We start from the raw sequence: 19,784 nt of genomic DNA on the forward strand, positions 1-19,784 counted from the left end.
GACAGCATCTCCTTTCCTCCTCGATTTGAGCGTGGTGAATCAGCCGCCCAACATTTAACTGGCTGACAGACAGTTGGTGCATAGAACTGGGTATGTTACCTGTGTGAAATTGTTAATCCCCCTTTGGAAGCGGCCACTTTTCATCCCAGGAGATTAGGGAATATGCGCGAGATTTGATGTTTGTTTTTTTGGGGGGGGGGGGAAACTAAGCTTTACTTTCATTTTCTTTTGGTCTTTTTTTTAAATAAAAGGTGCATGAGTGGCAGAGCCATGGTAGACTACTGTACAGGGGCCAGATTTGAAGATGTATTAAAACAATGTCATAATAGATTTAGAACATCCGGAAAAACATTTGATCCACTCATTCATGTGTGTATCTTGTCAGGCAGCATCTCTGATCTATCAGCTCTCCTTTCCTGCTCTAGGCCTTGGTCCCTGCATCTCTCCATCTATACTGACATCTCTATTGAAGTCTTTCCCTCCTCTCCCAGGAGATGTCTTCCGTTCTGCTCTGTCTCTCTTAAAATGGATGTGTGTCATTTTCTCCCCTTCACTACCCGCATACTTTCTCAGTAAATGGCTTTCTGAGTAGTTCTCTACATCTTACTCTGTATGCAGGAGGTTTTCCTCAGCAGGGCTACTTGGCGCGGGGGGTCCCGTGGGCCTGTGGTATGTGTGCATATTTAATAGATGGCGGTGGCTTTGGAATATTCCTCCGCTTGATCTCTCAGCCCTGCCACAAACACACAGACTGACTCCAACACCACAGGTAGTTAAGATTGGAGGAGTGTCTCAGAGAGGGAGGGGGAGAGAGGGAGGGGGAGAGAGGGGGAGAAAGCGTAGTAACATGAGCAGTGCATGCACCCAAATTATTTGTTCCTATATGAGATTCAGCTGAAGACTACAACTACACATTTTTACCTGTGGGACTCATCCCGCTGTCCTTCACTTCTCCCCTGTTCTCTCTCTCCCTCCCCCCGTCTTTATCTCCCCCCTCCCCCTCACAAATTCGTGCCCCCACAGTTCTCCAGGGTGCCTGTATGGGGGGGGGGGTGTTAAAATGAGAGATTATTCGACCATTGTGGCTGACAACACAAGATACAAAGCTGAGATCACTCCACAAAGAGACACACACGCACATTCACACACTCTCAGACACACACACGGCCATTACACACACAGTGAAGCCCATGGGAATTACACGCTGAGAAGCCCACACACCTCACAGGTTTGACCTATTGTCCCGGTCCATGCGTTGTATCATTTGAACTCTCACACAATACATTCACACTCCCCGTGGGGGTGAACATGACGTCCCCCTCTCCCAATGTCTCTCCTGTCCCCGCCACCCCAGCATGTTTGGCACATTGTTCATGATAGTAAAGGAGCTGCTAATGTGCTTTTAATGGACAGGAGGCAGAGCAGCTGGGGATGCCTGGGAGAGAGCTGTGGAGAGGCTGGGGTCTCTGCTGTGCTCCACTGAGGTGACAAGGGGACTCATTTATAACCCTTGTGTAAATTTCACACCAAATATTGAGATATATAAACTTGGTGCCATACATACGCATGTTTCCAGTTATAAATCAGACCGTTCGTAAAACTGTGTGCACATGAACAAGCATTAAAACACCTGGAAAGTGCCTCCATTCACCTTTCATGGTGACAATAACACCCTTTATTTGCTGTATAATTTGGAACTATTGCCATTAGGCCTCGGCATAGAAAAGACAAATTGTTGTTCAATATTTAGTTTATCAATAGATTATTGGGTTTCTTTACCCTGCCTTGGTATAGATGCTGAGATTAAATATGCAACGATATCACGCTCCTATTGCACAGCAATACTGTAGCCCACCTTACTGTCAACGATTTTACATAAGCTACTGGTCTATTTATGGTGTTGGTAGAATTTATGCTGTATCTGGAAAAGAATTGTGTCAGTTTCTGAAAGAGAAAACAATGGCAAAATGTCATGGACCTGTCAGCAGAACGTTTGGAAAAAAATAAAAAAATAAAAATACAGTACCAAAAGTTTGGACACGTACTCGTTCCAGTGTTTCTTCATTTTTACTATTTTCTACAATGTAGAATAACAGTGAAGACATCAAAACTCCGAAATAACACATATGGAATAATATAGTAACCAAAAAAAGTGAAAAAAGTAAACAAATGAAAATATATTTCATATTTGAGATTCTTCAAAGTAGCCACCCTTTGCCTTGATGACAGCTTTGCACACTCTTGGCATTCTCTCAACCAGCTTCATGAGGTAGTCACCTGGAATGCATTTCAATTAACAGGTGTGCCTTGTTAAAAGTTAATTTGGGGAATTTATTTCCTTCTTAATGCGTTTGAGCCAATCAGTTGTATTGTGACAAGGTAGGGGTGGTATACAGAAAGTAGCCCTATTTGGTAATACACAAAGTCCATACTATGGAAATAACAGCTCAAATAAGCATAGAGAAATTACTTTAAAACATGGTCAGTCAATCTAGAAAATGTCAAGAACTTCAAGTTTCTTCAAGTGCAGTCGCAAAAAGCATCAAGCGCTATGATAAAACTGGCTCATATGAGGACCGCCACAGGAAAGGATAACGCAGTGTTATCTCTGCTGCAGAGGATAAGTTCAGTAGAGTTACCAGCCTCAGAAATCAGCAATTAACTGCACCTCAGATTGCTGCCCAAATAAATACTTCAGAGTTCAAGTAACAGACAACTCAACATCAGCTGTTCAGAGTAGACTGTGTGAATCAGGCCTTCATGGTCGAATTGCTGCACTGAAACCACTACTAAAGGACACAAATAATAATAAGTGACTTGCTTGGGCCAAGAAACACCAGCAATGGACATTAGACCGGTGGAAATCTGTCCTTTGGTCTGATGAGTCCAAATGGGAGATTTTTGGTTCCAACTGCCGTGTTTCTGTGAGACGCAGAGTATGTGAACAGATGACCTATGCATGTGTGGTTCCCACCATGAAGCATGGAGGAGGTGGTGTGATGGTGCTTTGCTGGTGACATGGTCTGTGATTTATTTAGAATTCAAGGCACACTTAACCAGCATGGCTACCACAGAATTCTGCAGCGATACGCCATCCCATCTGGTTTGTGCTTAGTGGGACTATCATTTCTTTTTCAACAGAACAATGACCCAAAACACACCTTCAGGCTGTTTAAGGGGTGTTTGAGCAAGGAGAGTGATGGATTGCTGCATCAGATGACTTGGCCTCCACAATCCCCCAACCACAACACAATTGAGATGGTTTGGGATGAGTTGGACCACAGAGTAAAGGAAAATCAGCCAACAAGTGCTCAGCATATGTGGGAACTCCTTCAAGACTGTTGGAAAAGCATTTCAGATGAAGCTGGTTGAGAGAATGCCAAGAGTGTGCAAAGCTGTCATCAAGGCAAAGGGTGGTAACTTTGAAGATTCTTGTCACACCAGCCTTCGTTTTGTCTCCCCCTCCTGTCCAGCGTTGCTGGCCTTCTAGCTGCTGCCGATCCTACTACTGCCAAACACCCTTCCCTCATCAACCCCGGTCTTGTCTCGTCACACACACACACACACACACACACACCACACGGTTCGTTCCAATCCCCACTCCATCACTGTATATATATATCTTCTCCCTCTGCCGTTTGTCTTTGTCGGTCATCTTAAATGTTACTTGTTTTCCTGTGAGAAATCTCTCCTACTATTTCCTGAGTACTTTATATTTTGCACTTTGGGTTCACCCTGTGACTTTTGTTTCTGAAGATATATTTTGAGCACAGCAGCATTTGGGTTCCATCTCTCTTTGATCTATAGTGCTTAATTAAACTCAGTAGTTCTAAACCTGTAACTGCCTCCTCCTCTCTACACCAGTGACAAATCAAAAAATATTTTATTTGTTTAACACTTTTTTGGTTACTACATGATTCCGTACATGTTATTTCAATTTTCTACAATGTAGAAAATAGTAAAAATAAAGAAAAACCCTTGAATGAGAAGGTGTTCTAAAACCGGTAGTGTATGTAATCAACTTTTCCCCCAACCTAAATATGCCCGCGAATTCTGAAACATTGTAGGGTAGGCTACTCAATAAATTACAGTACTTACAGTTCTATTTCTCATGCATTTTGTTCTACTTGACTTGAAAAAAAAATAGTACTACTGACATTCATTACTGCATTGTTGGGAACGAGCAAGCAAGAAAGGTATTTCACCGTACTTGCGCACGTGACAATAAAAACATGGAACTTGATACGTAGGTCTACCCCAACATTAAAGATCAGCTGTTAAATTCAACTGTATACTGGTAATATAAACAGTGCTGCCTACGATATTGCAAAAGTTTAAATACATATAGCCTATCTATTTATTAGGCTACTAGGTCCAATTAAATGAGATGTGCGTGGTCATTTGTTGTATGGCTCCTTCAGGAATATTAACCCATCACAGATAGAAAAGGTGAGGATTACAGTATATTCTGCAATTGCTATAAAAATAGGAAAAATATTATAATTACAAGATTCCTATATGTAATTATTTCAGATTCTAAATATAAAAAACATTTCTCACTAACGGCAAATGGTTGCATTCTTGTTAATATGTTTTCCTGTTTTTATTTGAATAATGAATAAGCTTTTCCTCATATCCCCCATTAGCACAAAAGACATATTTGCCAGCTTTCAGTACAACATTTCAACCACTAGCGGATGTGCATATACATGGTCTAAAGCTTGGCCCTCCAACCCTGTTCCTGGAGAGTTACTCTCCTGTAGGTTCACTCCAAACCCAATTATAACTACCCCGATTCAGTTTATCAACCAGCTAATTATTAGAATCAGGTGTGGTAGATTAGGGTTGGACTGAAAACCTACAGGACAGTAGCTCTCCAGGAACAGAGTTGGAGAGACCTGGTCTAAATATTGCGGGGAGATGAGCACATTCTCAAACTTTTGTGTGAAAACGAGAGCACGTACATTGTGGGGTATATTTTGTACGTACACACAGTTTATAAATGAGACCCCAGGGTATCCCAGCTCTCACACAGTCCCTCTCACCCCTTCCATCTCTTTATTTTAACCCTCTCTCTCTGTGAAGTGAGGGTAAGACATTTCCACGAGGAGCGGAGGCTCAGCTAAATGGACTAATTAATGAAACACGCATCACGGCACACCTCAATGACACACTCACACATTTTTCATCAGCTTCCTCTCATCTCATTTAACATCCCCTCTCACTCGCTTGCTCACATCACACACTTACGCATACATTTTCCACCCCCCGCCCTCTCACTCCCTCTTCTCTTTCTCCCTCTCAGCAAGATCACTTGGCCACTGAGACCCGTTGCCGTGGAAACACCTCCCATCGGAGCTGGCTACATTCCCTGTTACTGTAGCAACTGGCTCCCTGCAGAATTTCAAAACACGCTACTTGGTCCCTCTCCTTTGCTTGCTCTCACTGTGTCTGATAATTGTGTCTCCATGTTTGCTTAGTGATATGGGCTCAGTAGGTCACTGATGGCTGGAGGAATGGTTGGTTCGGCATGTTTAGCATTGCCAGCTGGTTGTTGTTTAGTTTACACATCCATTCATTTGCCCGTCAACGTGGAAGTATGCATTTGTTGGGAAAGACAACATCGGAAAAATGTTTTCAAGAATTCTGTCATGGAGCTGGTGTCAGTCCGTGCATGATATTGTGACTGCTTACCCCGGGCGATGGTATGCTTTATATTTCTTGCTAACCTGTTATTGGAGAGTGCATTTATAAAATGTCCATGGAAATGCCTGCACATGCCTTTTGGTCATTTCCTGTCTTTATTTCACGCCAGTGATATTTGATTGGTCAATATTGGTATGTTCCAGGTGGGAGGATATCCCAGGTACTATTTAAGCCTCGTCATTTATGTAGCTGGCAGACATGAGTAAGGCTGGTATACTGCTGGTTCAGGCATGATTGAGGCCTGCGTTATTTGAGTTTAATGTATTATTTGATTTATTTTGTTCTCCCCAGTTTATGGTACCAGTCTTAGTCATCGTCATTTTTGTTGTATACATATACACAGTGTAGAGTTTTCCACCCACTCTCCTGCACATTAAATAAAAGTCCTCCCCCTGGACATTGCACTGCTACAACTTGTCTGCCTCCTCTCTGAAACCTCCATCTTAAGAGTGCCTCCTTTACAAATTCCTAGAAACAATTGGCACATCATCAAAATAATTGAAATAATTAAATGCAATGGACTAACTAAAATGTATCACCAATCTCTGAACAGAAATCTCCCATCCAAACAGCCTATCAGAGTTCTGCATGCGTAAGAGTCATGTTAATAGGAATCACATCAATGATTCAGGCCTCAGGTCCAGACTAATGAGTAGTAGAGGACACTAACAGAGTGGAGGATAGATCTGTTTAGAGCTCATGTTTCACCAACACTACTGATAAACAAACAAACTCATAACAGTCTGATTTGCTGAGCCTCAAATCAAATCAGATATTTCTTCTTCCCCGGTCTAATCACCCTGCTCTTCCCAGACGTGAGCCACTGGTCAGAGCCACTCCTGATGAACCATTAGATTACCCAATCCCTTATCTTGTGTCAACATCCCTTCTGTTCCCCCTGCCTCAGGGCACTGTGGAATGACAACGCATCTTGCTTCAGAACAGGCTGTGCCTCCCTTTCCTTATTTTTTAATCATCCTCGCCTTCGATCTTCAAGTCTGAATCTGTTCTACTGACAGCTGCTGTGATATGCCACACACACCTCGTCTTGTATGACTCAACACCTGTACATTTCCTTGACACAGTCATTATCATGGAATCCACACTGCCACCCCTATCACCATGTTTGAACTGACTGCAGGTGACTCACCCTGTAGTGGAGGTAACACTCCACCACATGGTAATAGCACAATAATATCAGTCACTCCACCACATGGTAATAGCACAATAATATCAGTCACTCCACCACATGGTAATAGCACAATAATATCAGTCACTCCACCACATGGTAATAGCACAATAATATCAGTCACTCCACCACATGGTAATAGCACAATAATATCAGTCACTCCACCACATGGTAATAGCACAATAATATCAGTCACTCCACCACATGGTAATAGCACAATAATATCAGTCACTCCACCACATGGTAATAGCACAATAATATCAGTCACTCCACCACATGGTAATAGCACAATAATATCAGTCACTCCACCACATGGTAATAGCACAATAACATAAGTCACTCCACCACATGGTAATAGCACAATAATAGTCACTCCACCACATGGTAATAGCACAATAATATCAGTCACTCCACCACATGGTAATAGCACAATAATATCAGTCACTCCACCACATGGTAATAGCACAATAATAATCAGTCACTTCACCACATGGTAATAGCACAATAATAATCAGTCACTTCACCACATGGTAATAGCACAATAATAATCAGTCACTTCACCACATGGTAATAGTCACTTCACCACATGGTAATAGCACAATAATAAGTCACTTCACCACATGGTAATAGCACAATAATAATCAGTCACTTCACCACATGGTAATAGCACAATAATATCAGTCACTCCACCACATGGTAATAGCACAATAACATAAGTCACTCCACCACATGGTAATAGCACAATAACATAAGTCACTCCACCACATGGTAATAGCACAATAACATAAGTCACTCCACCACATGGTAATAGCACAATAATAGTCACTCCACCACATGGTAATAGCACAATAATCAGTCACTCCACCACATGGTAATAGCACAATAATATCAGTCACTTCACCACATGGTAATAGCACAATAATAATCAGTCACTTCACCACATGGTAATAGCACAATAATAATCAGTCACTTCACCACATGGTAATAGCACAATAATAATCAGTCACTTCACCACATGGTAATAGCACACTCCACCACATGGTAATAGCACAATAATATCAGTCAACCACATGGTAATAGCACAATAATATCAGTCACTCCACCACATGGTAATAGCACAATAACATAAGTCACTCCACCACATGGTAATAGCACAATAATAGTCACTCCACCACATGGTAATAGCACAATAATCAGTCACTCCACCACATGGTAATAGCACAATAATATCAGTCACTCCACCACATGGTAATAGCACAATAATATCAGTCACTTCACCACATGGTAATAGCACAATAATAGTCACTCCACCACATGGTAATAGCACAATAATATCAGTCACCTCACCACATGGTAATAGCACAATAATAATCAGTCACTTCACCACATGGTAATAGCACAATAATAATCAGTCACTTCACCACATGGTAATAGCACAATAATAATCAGTCACTTCACCACATGGTAATAGCACAATAATAATCAGTCACTTCACCACATGGTAATAGCACAATAATATCAGTCACTCCACCACATGATAATAGCACAATAATAATCAGTCACTTCACCACATGGTAATAGCACAATAATATCAGTCACTCCACCACATGATAATAGCACAATAATAATCAGTCACTTCACCACATGGTAATAGCACAATAATATCAGTCACTCCACCACATGATAATAGCACAATAATAATCAGTCACTTCACCACATGGTAATAGCACAATAATATGAGCCACTTCAATTTTTGACATAAAGGTCAACCATACAAAATTGAGTACACTATACAATTCAGATAAGGCTACGTACAACCCTACATGCACTAGTCCTTTAACAGTAGGCTATGCAATTTAGACAAGGCTACACATCACCATGTTACATGCTGTAGGGCTACAACGATCACTGTGAGAGGCTTGACACCATCTCTCCACTCAATCTGTCATCTGTCTGGAGCCTGTCACTTCCAGACACAGCACAGGGCCTCTTAATATGAACACCGCATTGTGTTGTTGCTTTCCTGCTATTCCCCCTCTTTAAATCACAGTTAAAGAAATGGTTTGAGGGCTGGCATCTTGTCGTGACGCAAGATGGAAAAATAGGCACTGCGGATAACAGGCCGGGAATAGTGTTATGAAACCATGCCAAAATGACATGTCCTGTCTTGTACTGCCCCGGTATGTGTGTGTAACTGCATGTCCTGTCTCTGTGTGTTATTTCAGCCTGTGCCGCTCTGGTGAGATAATGTGTTGCAGGGTGCAGTCTGCTGGTCTGTCTCTGTGTGTGTTATTTCAGCCTGTGCCGCTCTGGTGAGATAATGTGTTGCAGGGTGCAGTTTGCTGGTCTGTCTCTGTGTGTGTTATTTCAGCCTGTGCCGCTCTGGTGAGATAATGTGTTATAGGGTGCAGTTTGCTGGTCTGTCTCTGTGTGTGTTATTTTAGCCTGTGCCGCTCTGGTGAGATAATGTGTTGCAGGGTGCAGTTTGCTGGTCTGTCTCTGTGTGTGTTATTTCAGCCTGTGCCGCTCTGATGAGATAATGTGTTGCAGGGTGCAGTCTGCTGGTCTGTCTCTGTGTGTGTTATTTCAGCCTGTGCCGCTCTGGTGAGATAATGTGTTGCAGGGTGCAGTTTGCTGGTCTGTCTCTGTGTGTGTTATTTCAGCCTGTGCCGCTCTGATGAGATAATGTGTTGCAGGGTGCAGTCTGCTGGTCTGTCTCTGTGTGTGTTATTTCAGCCTGTGCCGCTCTGGTGAGATAATGTGTTGCAGGGTGCAGTTTGCTGGTCTGTCTCTGTGTGTGTTATTTCAGCCTGTGCCGCTCTGGTGAGATAATGTGTTATAGGGTGCAGTCTGCTGGTCTGTCTCTGTGTGTGTTATTTCAGCCTGTGCCGCTCTGGTGAGATAATGTGTTGCAGGGTGCAGTTTGCTGGTCTGTCTCTGTGTGTGTTATTTCAGCCTGTGCCGCTCTGATGAGATAATGTGTTGCAGGGTGCAGTTTGCTGGTCTGTCTCTGTGTGTGTTATTTCAGCCTGTGCCGCTCTGGTGAGATAATGTGTTGCAGGGTGCAGTCTGCTGGTCTGTCTCTGTGTGTGTTATTTCAGCCTGTGCCGCTCTGGTGAGATAATGTGTTGCAGGGTGCAGTCTGCTGGTCTGTCTCTGTGTGTGTTATTTCAGCCTGTGCCGCTCTGGTGAGATGAGATAATGTGTTGCAGGGATAATGCAGTTTGCTGGTCTGTCTCTGTGTGTGTTATTTCAGCCTGTGCCGCTCTGGTGAGATAATGTGTTGCAGGGTGCAGTTTGCTGGTCTGTCTCTGTGTGTGTTATTTCAGCCTGTGCCGCTCTGGTGAGATAATGTGTTGCAGGGTGCAGTTTGCTGGTCTGTCTCTGTGTGTGTTATTTCAGCCTGTGCCGCTCTGGTGAGATAATGTGTTGCAGGGTGCAGTCTGCTGGTCTGTCTCTGTGTGTGTTATTTCAGCCTGTGCCGCTCTGTGAGATAATGTGTTGCAGGGTGCAGTTTGCTGGTCTGTCTCTGTGTGTGCCTGTGCCGCTCTGGTGAGATAATGTGTTGCAGGGTGCAGTTTGCTGGTCTGTCTCTGTGTGTTATTTCAGCCTGTGCCGCTCTGGTGAGATAATGTGTTGCAGGGTGCAGTCTGCTGGTCTGTCTCTGTGTGTGTTATTTCAGCCTGTGCCGCTCTAGTGAGATAATGTGTTGCAGGGTGCAGTCTGCTGGTCTGTCTCTGTGTGTGTTATTTCAGCCTGTGCCGCTCTAGTGAGATAACGTGTTGCAGCGTGCAGTCTGCTGGTCTGTCTGTGCTCCAGTCCCTCAGTAGATTAAACATTAGTATTATCTCATTTCCTCAGGCCATCAAATCCCTGTAGACTGTCAGATGGGGGAGAAGAATGGTTGAATCATTCAGACGATCTGAAAAATTACCCATATATCTCCAGGCCTGGAAACCTACATTTGAGCTTCTTGTCCTTTCTGAACTTGTTTTTTTTTGCAGACAGTAGACCAAAAAATATCCAATTTGTCAGTGGAGCTAGCGTGAATATTGGCTGGTGTGTGCAGCTGAGAGCTTGGCCTCGACGATGGTGAGCTGGGGGATGAATGAAAAATTGAGCCGTCTCAGTCTCTGTCGGAGTCCTATTGTCACAGATTAAATACCTGAGACTTTTCATTAGCTGTTCCCTTCCATATCGTACCTACGTCTGTCACCTTAGCCATTACCCCAAAAGGTCTGAACATCTTGACAAGGTTGTAGGTGTCTCTATAACATGTTTACAACCATGGTATCCTCGGTCCATACATTACTTCATGGCAATACAGTAAGAGGATATCTATCTGTCAACACACTCTTTTGTTGGTGTAAAAATATGTGCTATGGCAATTAGAGATTTCTGTTGTGAGAACATACTGTATGTGGAGGATATTTTCTCGTTGGAGGTATGAAAAATGTACACAGACGAGCAGCAGTGAGATCTCATGAGGTTGGGTGAGGATGGACGACAAGGAAGATGGTGACAGAGTGTCTGTGTGTTGAGAGAGAACATAGAGGAGAGAGAGGGAGAGAGAAAAAGAGAGGACAGGAGAGAGAGTGGGTGAGAGAGGTAGAGAGAGTGAGTGAGTGAGTGAGTGAGTGAGTGAGTGAGAGAGAGAGCGAGGTAGAGAGAGAGAGAGAACGGAGAGTGGGCGTGGAGGATGAATATTTCAAGAGCAAACATATTGTATGTGTAGAAAAAAACCTGGAGAAGAGCTGGTGTACGGTCAGGATCCACTCTGAGGCTGGGAGGGGAGGACGGAGGGAGGAATGGGGCTGGGGTGGGTTCTGGGGAGGAGTGAGTGCGTGACAAGAGTTCCAGAGCTCAATCCAACAAGCAAGAGCCCAAACCTTTCCAAGACCGTCAATAATTGATGCAGCTGCCGCAGCGTGCCATCTTTTTAAAGCAGTGAGTGTGAGTGCCTGGATAGTGTGTGTGTGTGTGTGTGTGTCGGATTACCCTGCATGTGTCTGGGCTGTTTGTCTGTCAGCGTGTGTGGAGGTGTGCGTGTCATTGAGGTGCATTGTGTACCCACGATCCCTTTAGTATTCATGTGAGCATAGGAAGGAGGAAATGAGTAGCTAGCTCACCCGCTTCACACCACACCACCTCACTCCCTGCCACCAGCTGCTGGGTTTGCCCTAGCTACCGTTGTGCCATGCTGCATCCCTCTGCTGCTAGAGATGGCAGAGATCAGGGCACTGACACTGATCCAGACATCTCCCTCTATGCCAATGCACTGCTGATCAGCCTCACCAGACCCTCTGAAATCCTCCCCACCACTCCCTGTCAGCCAGGCCAGTCTCCTCCCCAACACTCCCTGTCAGCCAGGCCAGCCTCCTCCCCAACACTCCCTGTCAGCCAGGCCAGCCTCCTCCCCAACACTCCCTGTCAGCCAGGCCATCCTCCGCCCCACCACTCCCTGTCAGCCAGGCCAGCCCCCCCCCCAACATTCCCTGTCAGCCAAGCCATCCTCCTCCCCACCACTCCCTGTCAGCCAGGCCAGCCTCCTCCCCACCACTCCCTGTCAGCCAGGCCAGCCTCCTCCCCACCACTCCCTGTCAGCCAGGCCAGCCTCCAAAAACGTATCCATGCATCCCAGTGCCATTATGGAAATGTCCTGTTGCAGTCCAGCCCCTCCTCGCCCTCCTCTTCATTGGCTCTCTGCGTGTGTGTGCGCGCACATGTGTGTGAATGGGTAATGACTAGGCTCAGTGCTATGGCCTGCAGGCAGTGTCCTTCCTCCACTTTCCCTGGGCCACCTATGAATACATATGCAGTACATGACAGAGATTAATCTCTGCCTTTCAAGACACCAGGGCCAGAGAGCCTGTGGGTTTAGAGTTTCTCTTAGCACCAACTATGTGCCTTCTACTGCCCTCCTACCCACCAAGCCTATATCGTCACTCTCTCTCAGTAAACTGTCTCCTCTCCCTCTGTCTACTCTCTCTTGCCTCCCCCACTCTCCCTGACTAATGGAGGTCTCTCTCGCTCTCAACACGGAGGACAAATGTTATCACTCCACAGCAGATGTCTCACAGGCAGCTCTACTGAAACCTCCTGCTGGCTTCAGCAGGGACCAGCCAGACCCACAGCTCTCTTTCACTTCAACATTTTACAGCAAAAATTTTGCCAATTAGGCTTACCAGGCCTAGTGTTTGGGATGGGAGACCTTGGGTTGGAGTGATATATCCAGCCTGCCAGAAGTTCTGACATGCACAGGATCCAGATGTGATCAGAGTAGCTATGGATGTACTGTATGCCTCACACTCCCTCTCTCTCCACACGTTCCCTTAACTTCTAAACATGCACACACAGAATCTTAGTTCCCATTCGTACTGCACCCTCCCAATCTCCCTAGCTGTTGGATTTGCATGAGTCTCCCGATGGCCATTCGTACTTCGTGATACCATGCACTTCCTTGAATGTCTGTCATGGCACAAATAACCCAGGCCGCTTGTTAAATGGCACATGTAACCTTTTCATTTAGCTGTCACCACTGGTAATGGCTTGATTGCTGAGGCACATTTCCAGCAGTTATTTTATCTCATGCCTTTCCTTTCATTGTGCCCAGGTTAAATTTCACAATGACTGTGCAAGATTTTGGATCAAGTCCTTGTTATGTGCTTTTCCCTTCAAAACTCTTGGAAAGAGCACAATAAAGAGAGAAAGAAAGATGGGATCCAATAAAACGGTACATGTCCTCTGGCACAGGCACACGACAGAGCAAAGCACAAGGGAAACCATTAAGGAAACCTGATTATCTCCTGGCTCGGAAATTAATTAAAGGAGAAAGAAATACAGACAGACATAGATAGAGAGAGCTGCTAGTATCCTGCAACCGTTTCTACATATCCATAGCACTGCAGTCACGGAAAGGGGGAGTGGAGGGGTGAGCGTCTGTGTTCCAACACAAGGCCTGAAAATGCTGGGGGGGGGAACATGCGCAGCAATTTAGCAACTCCTTGTATCCGTTTAATCTTCTTCCTCCTCTTCTAAACATACCCCACTATCATTCTCCCCCTTCCTCCCTCATAAATTGGAGTGCATATGAGACCCGGAAAGCTGCGTTTCATGGCTCTACCAATGGCCGGCAGCTTCTCCGGCCTCCCTGGGTTCCAGTGGCCTTCTCTGCAGTCATTTATTTCCCCCAAAGCTTGCGGTTTTACTGTACTCCTTTGTTATTTTTTTTACTTTTGCACCTTTTTCTCCCTAATTTGGTGGTATCCAATTGGTAGTTACAGTCTTGTCTCATCACTGCAACTCCCGTATGGAATCGGGAGTGGCGAAGGCCGAGAGCCATGCGTCCTCCGAGACACGACCAAATCAAGCCGCACGGCTTCTTGATACAATGCCCACTTAACCCGGAAGCCAGCCACAACAATGTGTCGGAGGAAACACTGTACACCTGGCGACAGTGTCGCTAGAGAGCGATGGGACAAGATCATCCCTGCTGGCCAAACCCTCCTCTAACCAGGACGCCGCTGGGACAATTGCGGGTCTCCTGGTCGTGGACGGCTGCGACAGGGCCTGGACTCAAACCAGGATCTCTAGTGGCACAGCTAGCAACTGCGATTCAGTGCCTTAGACCACTGCACCACTCGGGAGGCTTGTACTGTACTCAAATATATGCACGGGCAGATAACAAAACCTGCTCATTCCTCATCATTAATACATCACTTGACTCTGACACTTCAGCTTGAAACAAAACATGTCTTTGAGGAAACGTTCATCATCATTACCATCTTTCCATTTTCAGGCAGGTGGAAGTAGCATGAGGCTGAAGTGCTGTTATAAACAGAATCTGTCAATGTTTAAGATCATCAACATAATCTTTTTATAGCAGTTATTTTCTGTCAGAGTCATGACACATGCTGTGTTATTGTAGGGAAGGTGACCTCTGCTTGCCTGACTACCAAAACTCCTTGCTCTGGCCAAACGCTACGCCACGCCCACTAGTTTCTTCTCTGCAATGAGTGACCTGAGTACCTCCCCTACAATTTCTAGAATGCAAACATGTTCTAGAACGTCTGATTGGTCACAGAAACTGATGGGTTGGGTCCAAGGATATAGATATATACATACATACATATACACACACACTATATGACTGATAGGGGGAGCTGTGTTGACACCACCGTGCCTCCATCATGGCACTCCCCCACCATTATAAAAATATTTTGAAGATATAGAAATGCATTTTTTAATATCTACAGACACCTTGATGGAGACACCCTAATGCATACTTTTAAATTAGATTGTGAGCTAAACATAAAACATTTCAAATAAAAATGTATTAAAACAAATCCTTAAAGTACTTTTTTAAAATTATGTTACTGTCCCCACTACAACAACAAAAATACATGTAATTTTGTCCTTGAAAATTGTATTGAAATACTGTAGAATTTCATTGATTCTTATGGAGGACTGCTCCTACTGGGGAGTGCCAATATGGCAGACAGGTGACTTCAAAGCCTCTCAATGGCCAACACATAGCAACAGCAAACCAGGGTTGGACCAGAGACAAAACACAGGTGGGGAAAGCAACATTTTGAAAATTCATCATTGTCTTTGATACTCTGATTGGTTAGAGATGATCCAATCACTGATGGCTTTGTTTTGTACAACACCCCTCATTTTGATGTCACCACAAACGAATTGAGATTGCAGTCTCAGACTAAAGTATTTAGCGAATGAAGAATTCAGTTTGAGTCATCAGGCAAGACCTATGCCAAGTTGTCAATCAATGAAACAATCTCAGCACTGCAAGTGGCACATGTCATTGCATCCAAGGTGGCTGAGGTTAAGGCACATAGGACAGTATAGATAAACTGCCAAAGTATCATGCTAGGAGTGTCACGCTACTGTGTCAGCTTCATGGACACTGAAGTGAAGTAAACAGTAAGAAAATGTATTCTACAATGCACTGGTCCCTGCTTTTAACACAATACACAGTAAGAACATCATACACAGTATGGGAATAGCAATCGAAATGGAGAACAAGGACAGAGAGCAGAAGTACACATTGCATAATGGTCATGTTTCAGATAGGTAAATGTTGACTTTGCCCTTGTGCTTTGAAACTCTAATGCCTTCGTTCTCTTACATTTCGTTCTCTGTAAACAAACACCATTTGTACTGCACCCTAAAGCCATTACATGATACAGACAACAGTTTGCCTCCATCTCATTTACAAAGGCATTATTAGACTATAAAAAAAATAGAGTAGTGCCATCTATCAACAATGCATTAAGTGGAAAAGATCAGGCCGTAGCAACGCAAAATTGCCCAATTTCAACGTTTACCACGGAAATGGTGGCAAAATTCAAGAACAATCTTTAACACAGTTAATACCAGGGTGTTAAGCCAACAAGCCAGCCCTCTTCAAAGTGTAATCTGGACTGTAAACCTTCACATATCTGCGGGTCTCCTTGTGTAAACCTAAGCATGGTTCCTCAGCATACAGCAGTAATCCCAGTAATGCTCTTACAGCAGTGGAATAATTCCACAATGAAAGGAACAGGTTTGTGGCTAATAAAACGCACTGTGAGCAACCAGTGCCGATGGTTAATAAATACACATGCTAATCCTCTTACCATCTTCACAATGAATCCTTACACACCCCACTATGATGATTACATGCTTTCTACTGACTGGAGATTGGGATTTCTAATACCTTCCAAGGGCATAATGTACAGTTGGTAGACAGTATATGAATAGATACAATAAATAGATAGAAAGATTGGTGTGATAGATAGAGTGAGATTATTCATGTGAGCTAGTTCTTACAGAGGAACATAGAGCTTCTCCTCTAGTCTACCCACACCCTTACAATGCAACAGTAACAAAAAGAGGGAACAACTCACACTTCTATTCCCAGGTGGGAAGTAAGCTTGACCTGCACTGTAACTCCAGCTGAGGCTCCATGAGTCACTGCTCAAGCCCCACTCTCCCCTGCTTTCCACCCAGCACGCCCTTCTGCCATTTTATACCTCCCCTCCACTCCACTCCACTCCAGATCCCCCACAGGGAGCCTGGCCTCCCTCATTAGCTGTGGGGCTGAAGGCCTCTGGGGGCGGGGTGAAGGCGGCGTCTGGGTCTAGTGGTCCCTGGAAGTCACCTCTGACGCATTGGCACAGCTCGGTGGTGGGTGGCACAGGCTGAAAGGGCCCATGATGGCACATATCAGTCTGGAGTCTAGACCTTCACAGGTGTTCTATATAGAATAGCCAGATGAGAGACAATTCTGCACATGTGCTATGGTTTCCCAATTAGCCAAGAGAGTGATTTGATCCTCTGTGGACGGGGTTAAATGTTATGTCTAAGTGTTAGCACTTTGAGATACACGAGCCGTTATATAAAAAGGTAAAACGGTAGAATAAAAAATAAATTACCCCATTCAAGAAACACAGCAAGGTACTAACAATTCAAAACGTCATGATTTTGAGTTTGGGAAACTAAAATAATTGGGTCTATTCTAGTGATCCATGGGGGAAATGGAAGAGTTATAGTCTGGAGAGTGCAGTGCTATGCAGTGGTAGATCTCATTAAAGTCTGCTGTCAGTGATAGCTATATGGTGGGAGGGCAGAATGACTGATGGCTGCCTGGTCATTACATTGATCTGGCCCCAGAACAGTCTGTCTGTCAGAGACTCTTATCTACAACACATGAAGCATGGTGAGATAGAGCCTGCTGAGCTGACCTGAGAACAGCCATTTGCATTTTTTTCTTCATTCAGTGCAGTGACAAGATGGAGATTAGTAGTGGCTCAGGCCTCAGCCTTAGTTCATTCTACATCCTGCTATACAACATGTAGTCGGATCAAACTTAGATCAAAGATGACCCCATATCAAAGCAGGAGGCTAAGGTGTAGGCTTACAGAAAGATCATTTGCACTCATTAAAAAAATAAACAAGGGTGTAAGATGAAAAGCACCACATTTCACAGTCAATACAGAATTTCTCTCTCTTTCCCCTGGATTCACAGTGGCGCAATAAAGGTTCAAGCACAGGCCTCCACTGCAGATAAATCTTATGCATCCGATGCAAGTCCCAGATTCAAGACATAGCCTAGAGAAGACTGTACACTTTCATTAAAATAACAGGTGTGGCGCTACTCTCTCTCTGTAGGCAGCCGGGAAAGGCCTACTGCGTTCTCTCATTCAGCATTCCTAGCATGGGCATCATGACAAAGCAAGCAGGCAGCCATTGGGGCTCCTCTACAGCCCCCTACCTTCTATACTGATGGTATAAGGCCACCATTACATTCATGGCTCTGTGATGTTCAAACAGCACTTGATTGTGCATTATTTCGATAGACTTGCAGGCCTATAATAGCATATACCAGTCTATTGACTGGCCTACTGATATGATACTAACAAATTAGATGTTACATTGCATTCTTCATTTTTTTTTCAATTAGACCAGAATAAAAACCAACAAAAAACAATGACCCCACCCCAGGCTATGAAGACGTTCAGTACATGTATCTCTTTGTTTATCAAGGGTAGATCCCAGGTGGTCTCTCTCTCCTGCTCACTAAAACCATGGGGAGAGGCTGACATACAATAGCCTAATACAAAATAAATGTATTGGCTTGAATACTTAGTTGGCATGACCAAATGTCTACAGATATCTTCTGTATTTCAATAATACAAATTTGCTAATTGGACAATAGCATTTATTCTGCGTAGGTAGGTTACTGAGCGTTCCTTCTTGTTGACGTGTCATTTATCATCTGACAGTCTGTGTGCGCATTCATTTGCTAATTAAATCTGTCCAAGATAACGGTGCGCGTCAGCAAAAAGGATACGAATTGATATTCATGACATGAGTGATATAGATATGAACATTTACAACACCACTTCGAGCAAAAGCATGTTTATACAACAAATATAAAGCAACAATGTGTTTATCATAGACATGAAAGATACTACTATTGGGGCTTACCTCGACATTTCCCCACATGCAATGGGACAATACGGCCATCAAAATGGGTAACACTATATGTCCCATTTTCACTCCTTCTTCCGTTTCTCAATTGGAACGTTTTTTCTTTATAATCTGAATTGATTCCCAAATACAGTTAAATCAGATACTATGATGAGCTCTGTTCTGTTCGGTGCCTGCCTCCGATATCTCCTGCGTCTGCGTCCGTGCGCACTTGCTCTCTCCAATCGCAGTCCAGACTATTATGTGGCTGTAGCCTGGCTCTCAACGCCCATCTACGAGCTTGTATTGTACCATGGACTTTCCTCAAAGCGCCAACATTTTTAGATTAACTGCGGTTTGATTTGGTAGAGGGAGACACCCAATGGATATGAATGGGAAGTGCAGGCAGTGGATAGAAAATGGTCGATCTATGAAACTGCCTGAGCGTTTCATAATATGCGTCACGAATTCAGTTACAGCAGTTCTGAAAAAGGCTGCGTTCATGTGCTAGTCGGAACTAGGCAACTTTGAAATGTCCGAGTTGGGATTGGGAGATTTGACTTCGGAAGAGTTACATGGTGTGTTAAGTGGGGGTGTCCCACCCTTTCAGGCCGTTGGCCTGAAGTAGGACTAAATAGATTTAAATAGTGGAGTATGGTATTTATTTTATTTTTAGGTAGGGTATTGTTTTATTTTATTATTTTTTAGCAACCTATAAGGGAGTTATACTCCAGTCTAGTAAGTACGGTAATGCAATATTTATTGGATGGCAACCGCCGTTAAACCTCATCAAAGAAGAAAAAGAAGAACGCACCCTAAAAACACAATAACCTTCCAATTCACAATGATGTAATTGATCACAGGCCGATTTAAAAAAAATGCACGAAACGTTGGTGTTTTTTCCATAGTGCGTGTTTGA

At 44.0% G+C, this 19,784-nt stretch overlaps 1 protein-coding gene across 3 annotated transcripts in view; it reads right to left on the reverse strand.

Annotated features, from left to right (window-relative positions):
* LOC135522021 (amyloid beta precursor like protein 1-like) overlaps nt 1-19,137 on the reverse strand; it is an 82,544-nt gene extending 63,407 nt beyond the window's left edge. The window contains exon 1 of one of the 3 annotated variants that reach the window (XM_064947891.1): nt 18,884-19,137. In XM_064947891.1, the coding sequence (XP_064803963.1) occupies nt 18,884-18,949 (66 nt within the window). In that variant the 5' untranslated portion in view covers nt 18,950-19,137. Of the gene's footprint in view, nt 1-16,800; nt 16,822-18,883 lie in introns of those variants that run through there. The other 2 variants (XM_064947890.1, XM_064947892.1) reach the window with 2 other exon arrangements.
* Nucleotides 19,138-19,784: the final 647 nt, after the last annotated feature.

The sequence above is a fragment of the Oncorhynchus masou genome, chromosome 30 (genome assembly GCF_036934945.1).
Source record: "Oncorhynchus masou masou isolate Uvic2021 chromosome 30, UVic_Omas_1.1, whole genome shotgun sequence".
Taxonomy (NCBI): domain Eukaryota; kingdom Metazoa; phylum Chordata; class Actinopteri; order Salmoniformes; family Salmonidae; genus Oncorhynchus; species Oncorhynchus masou.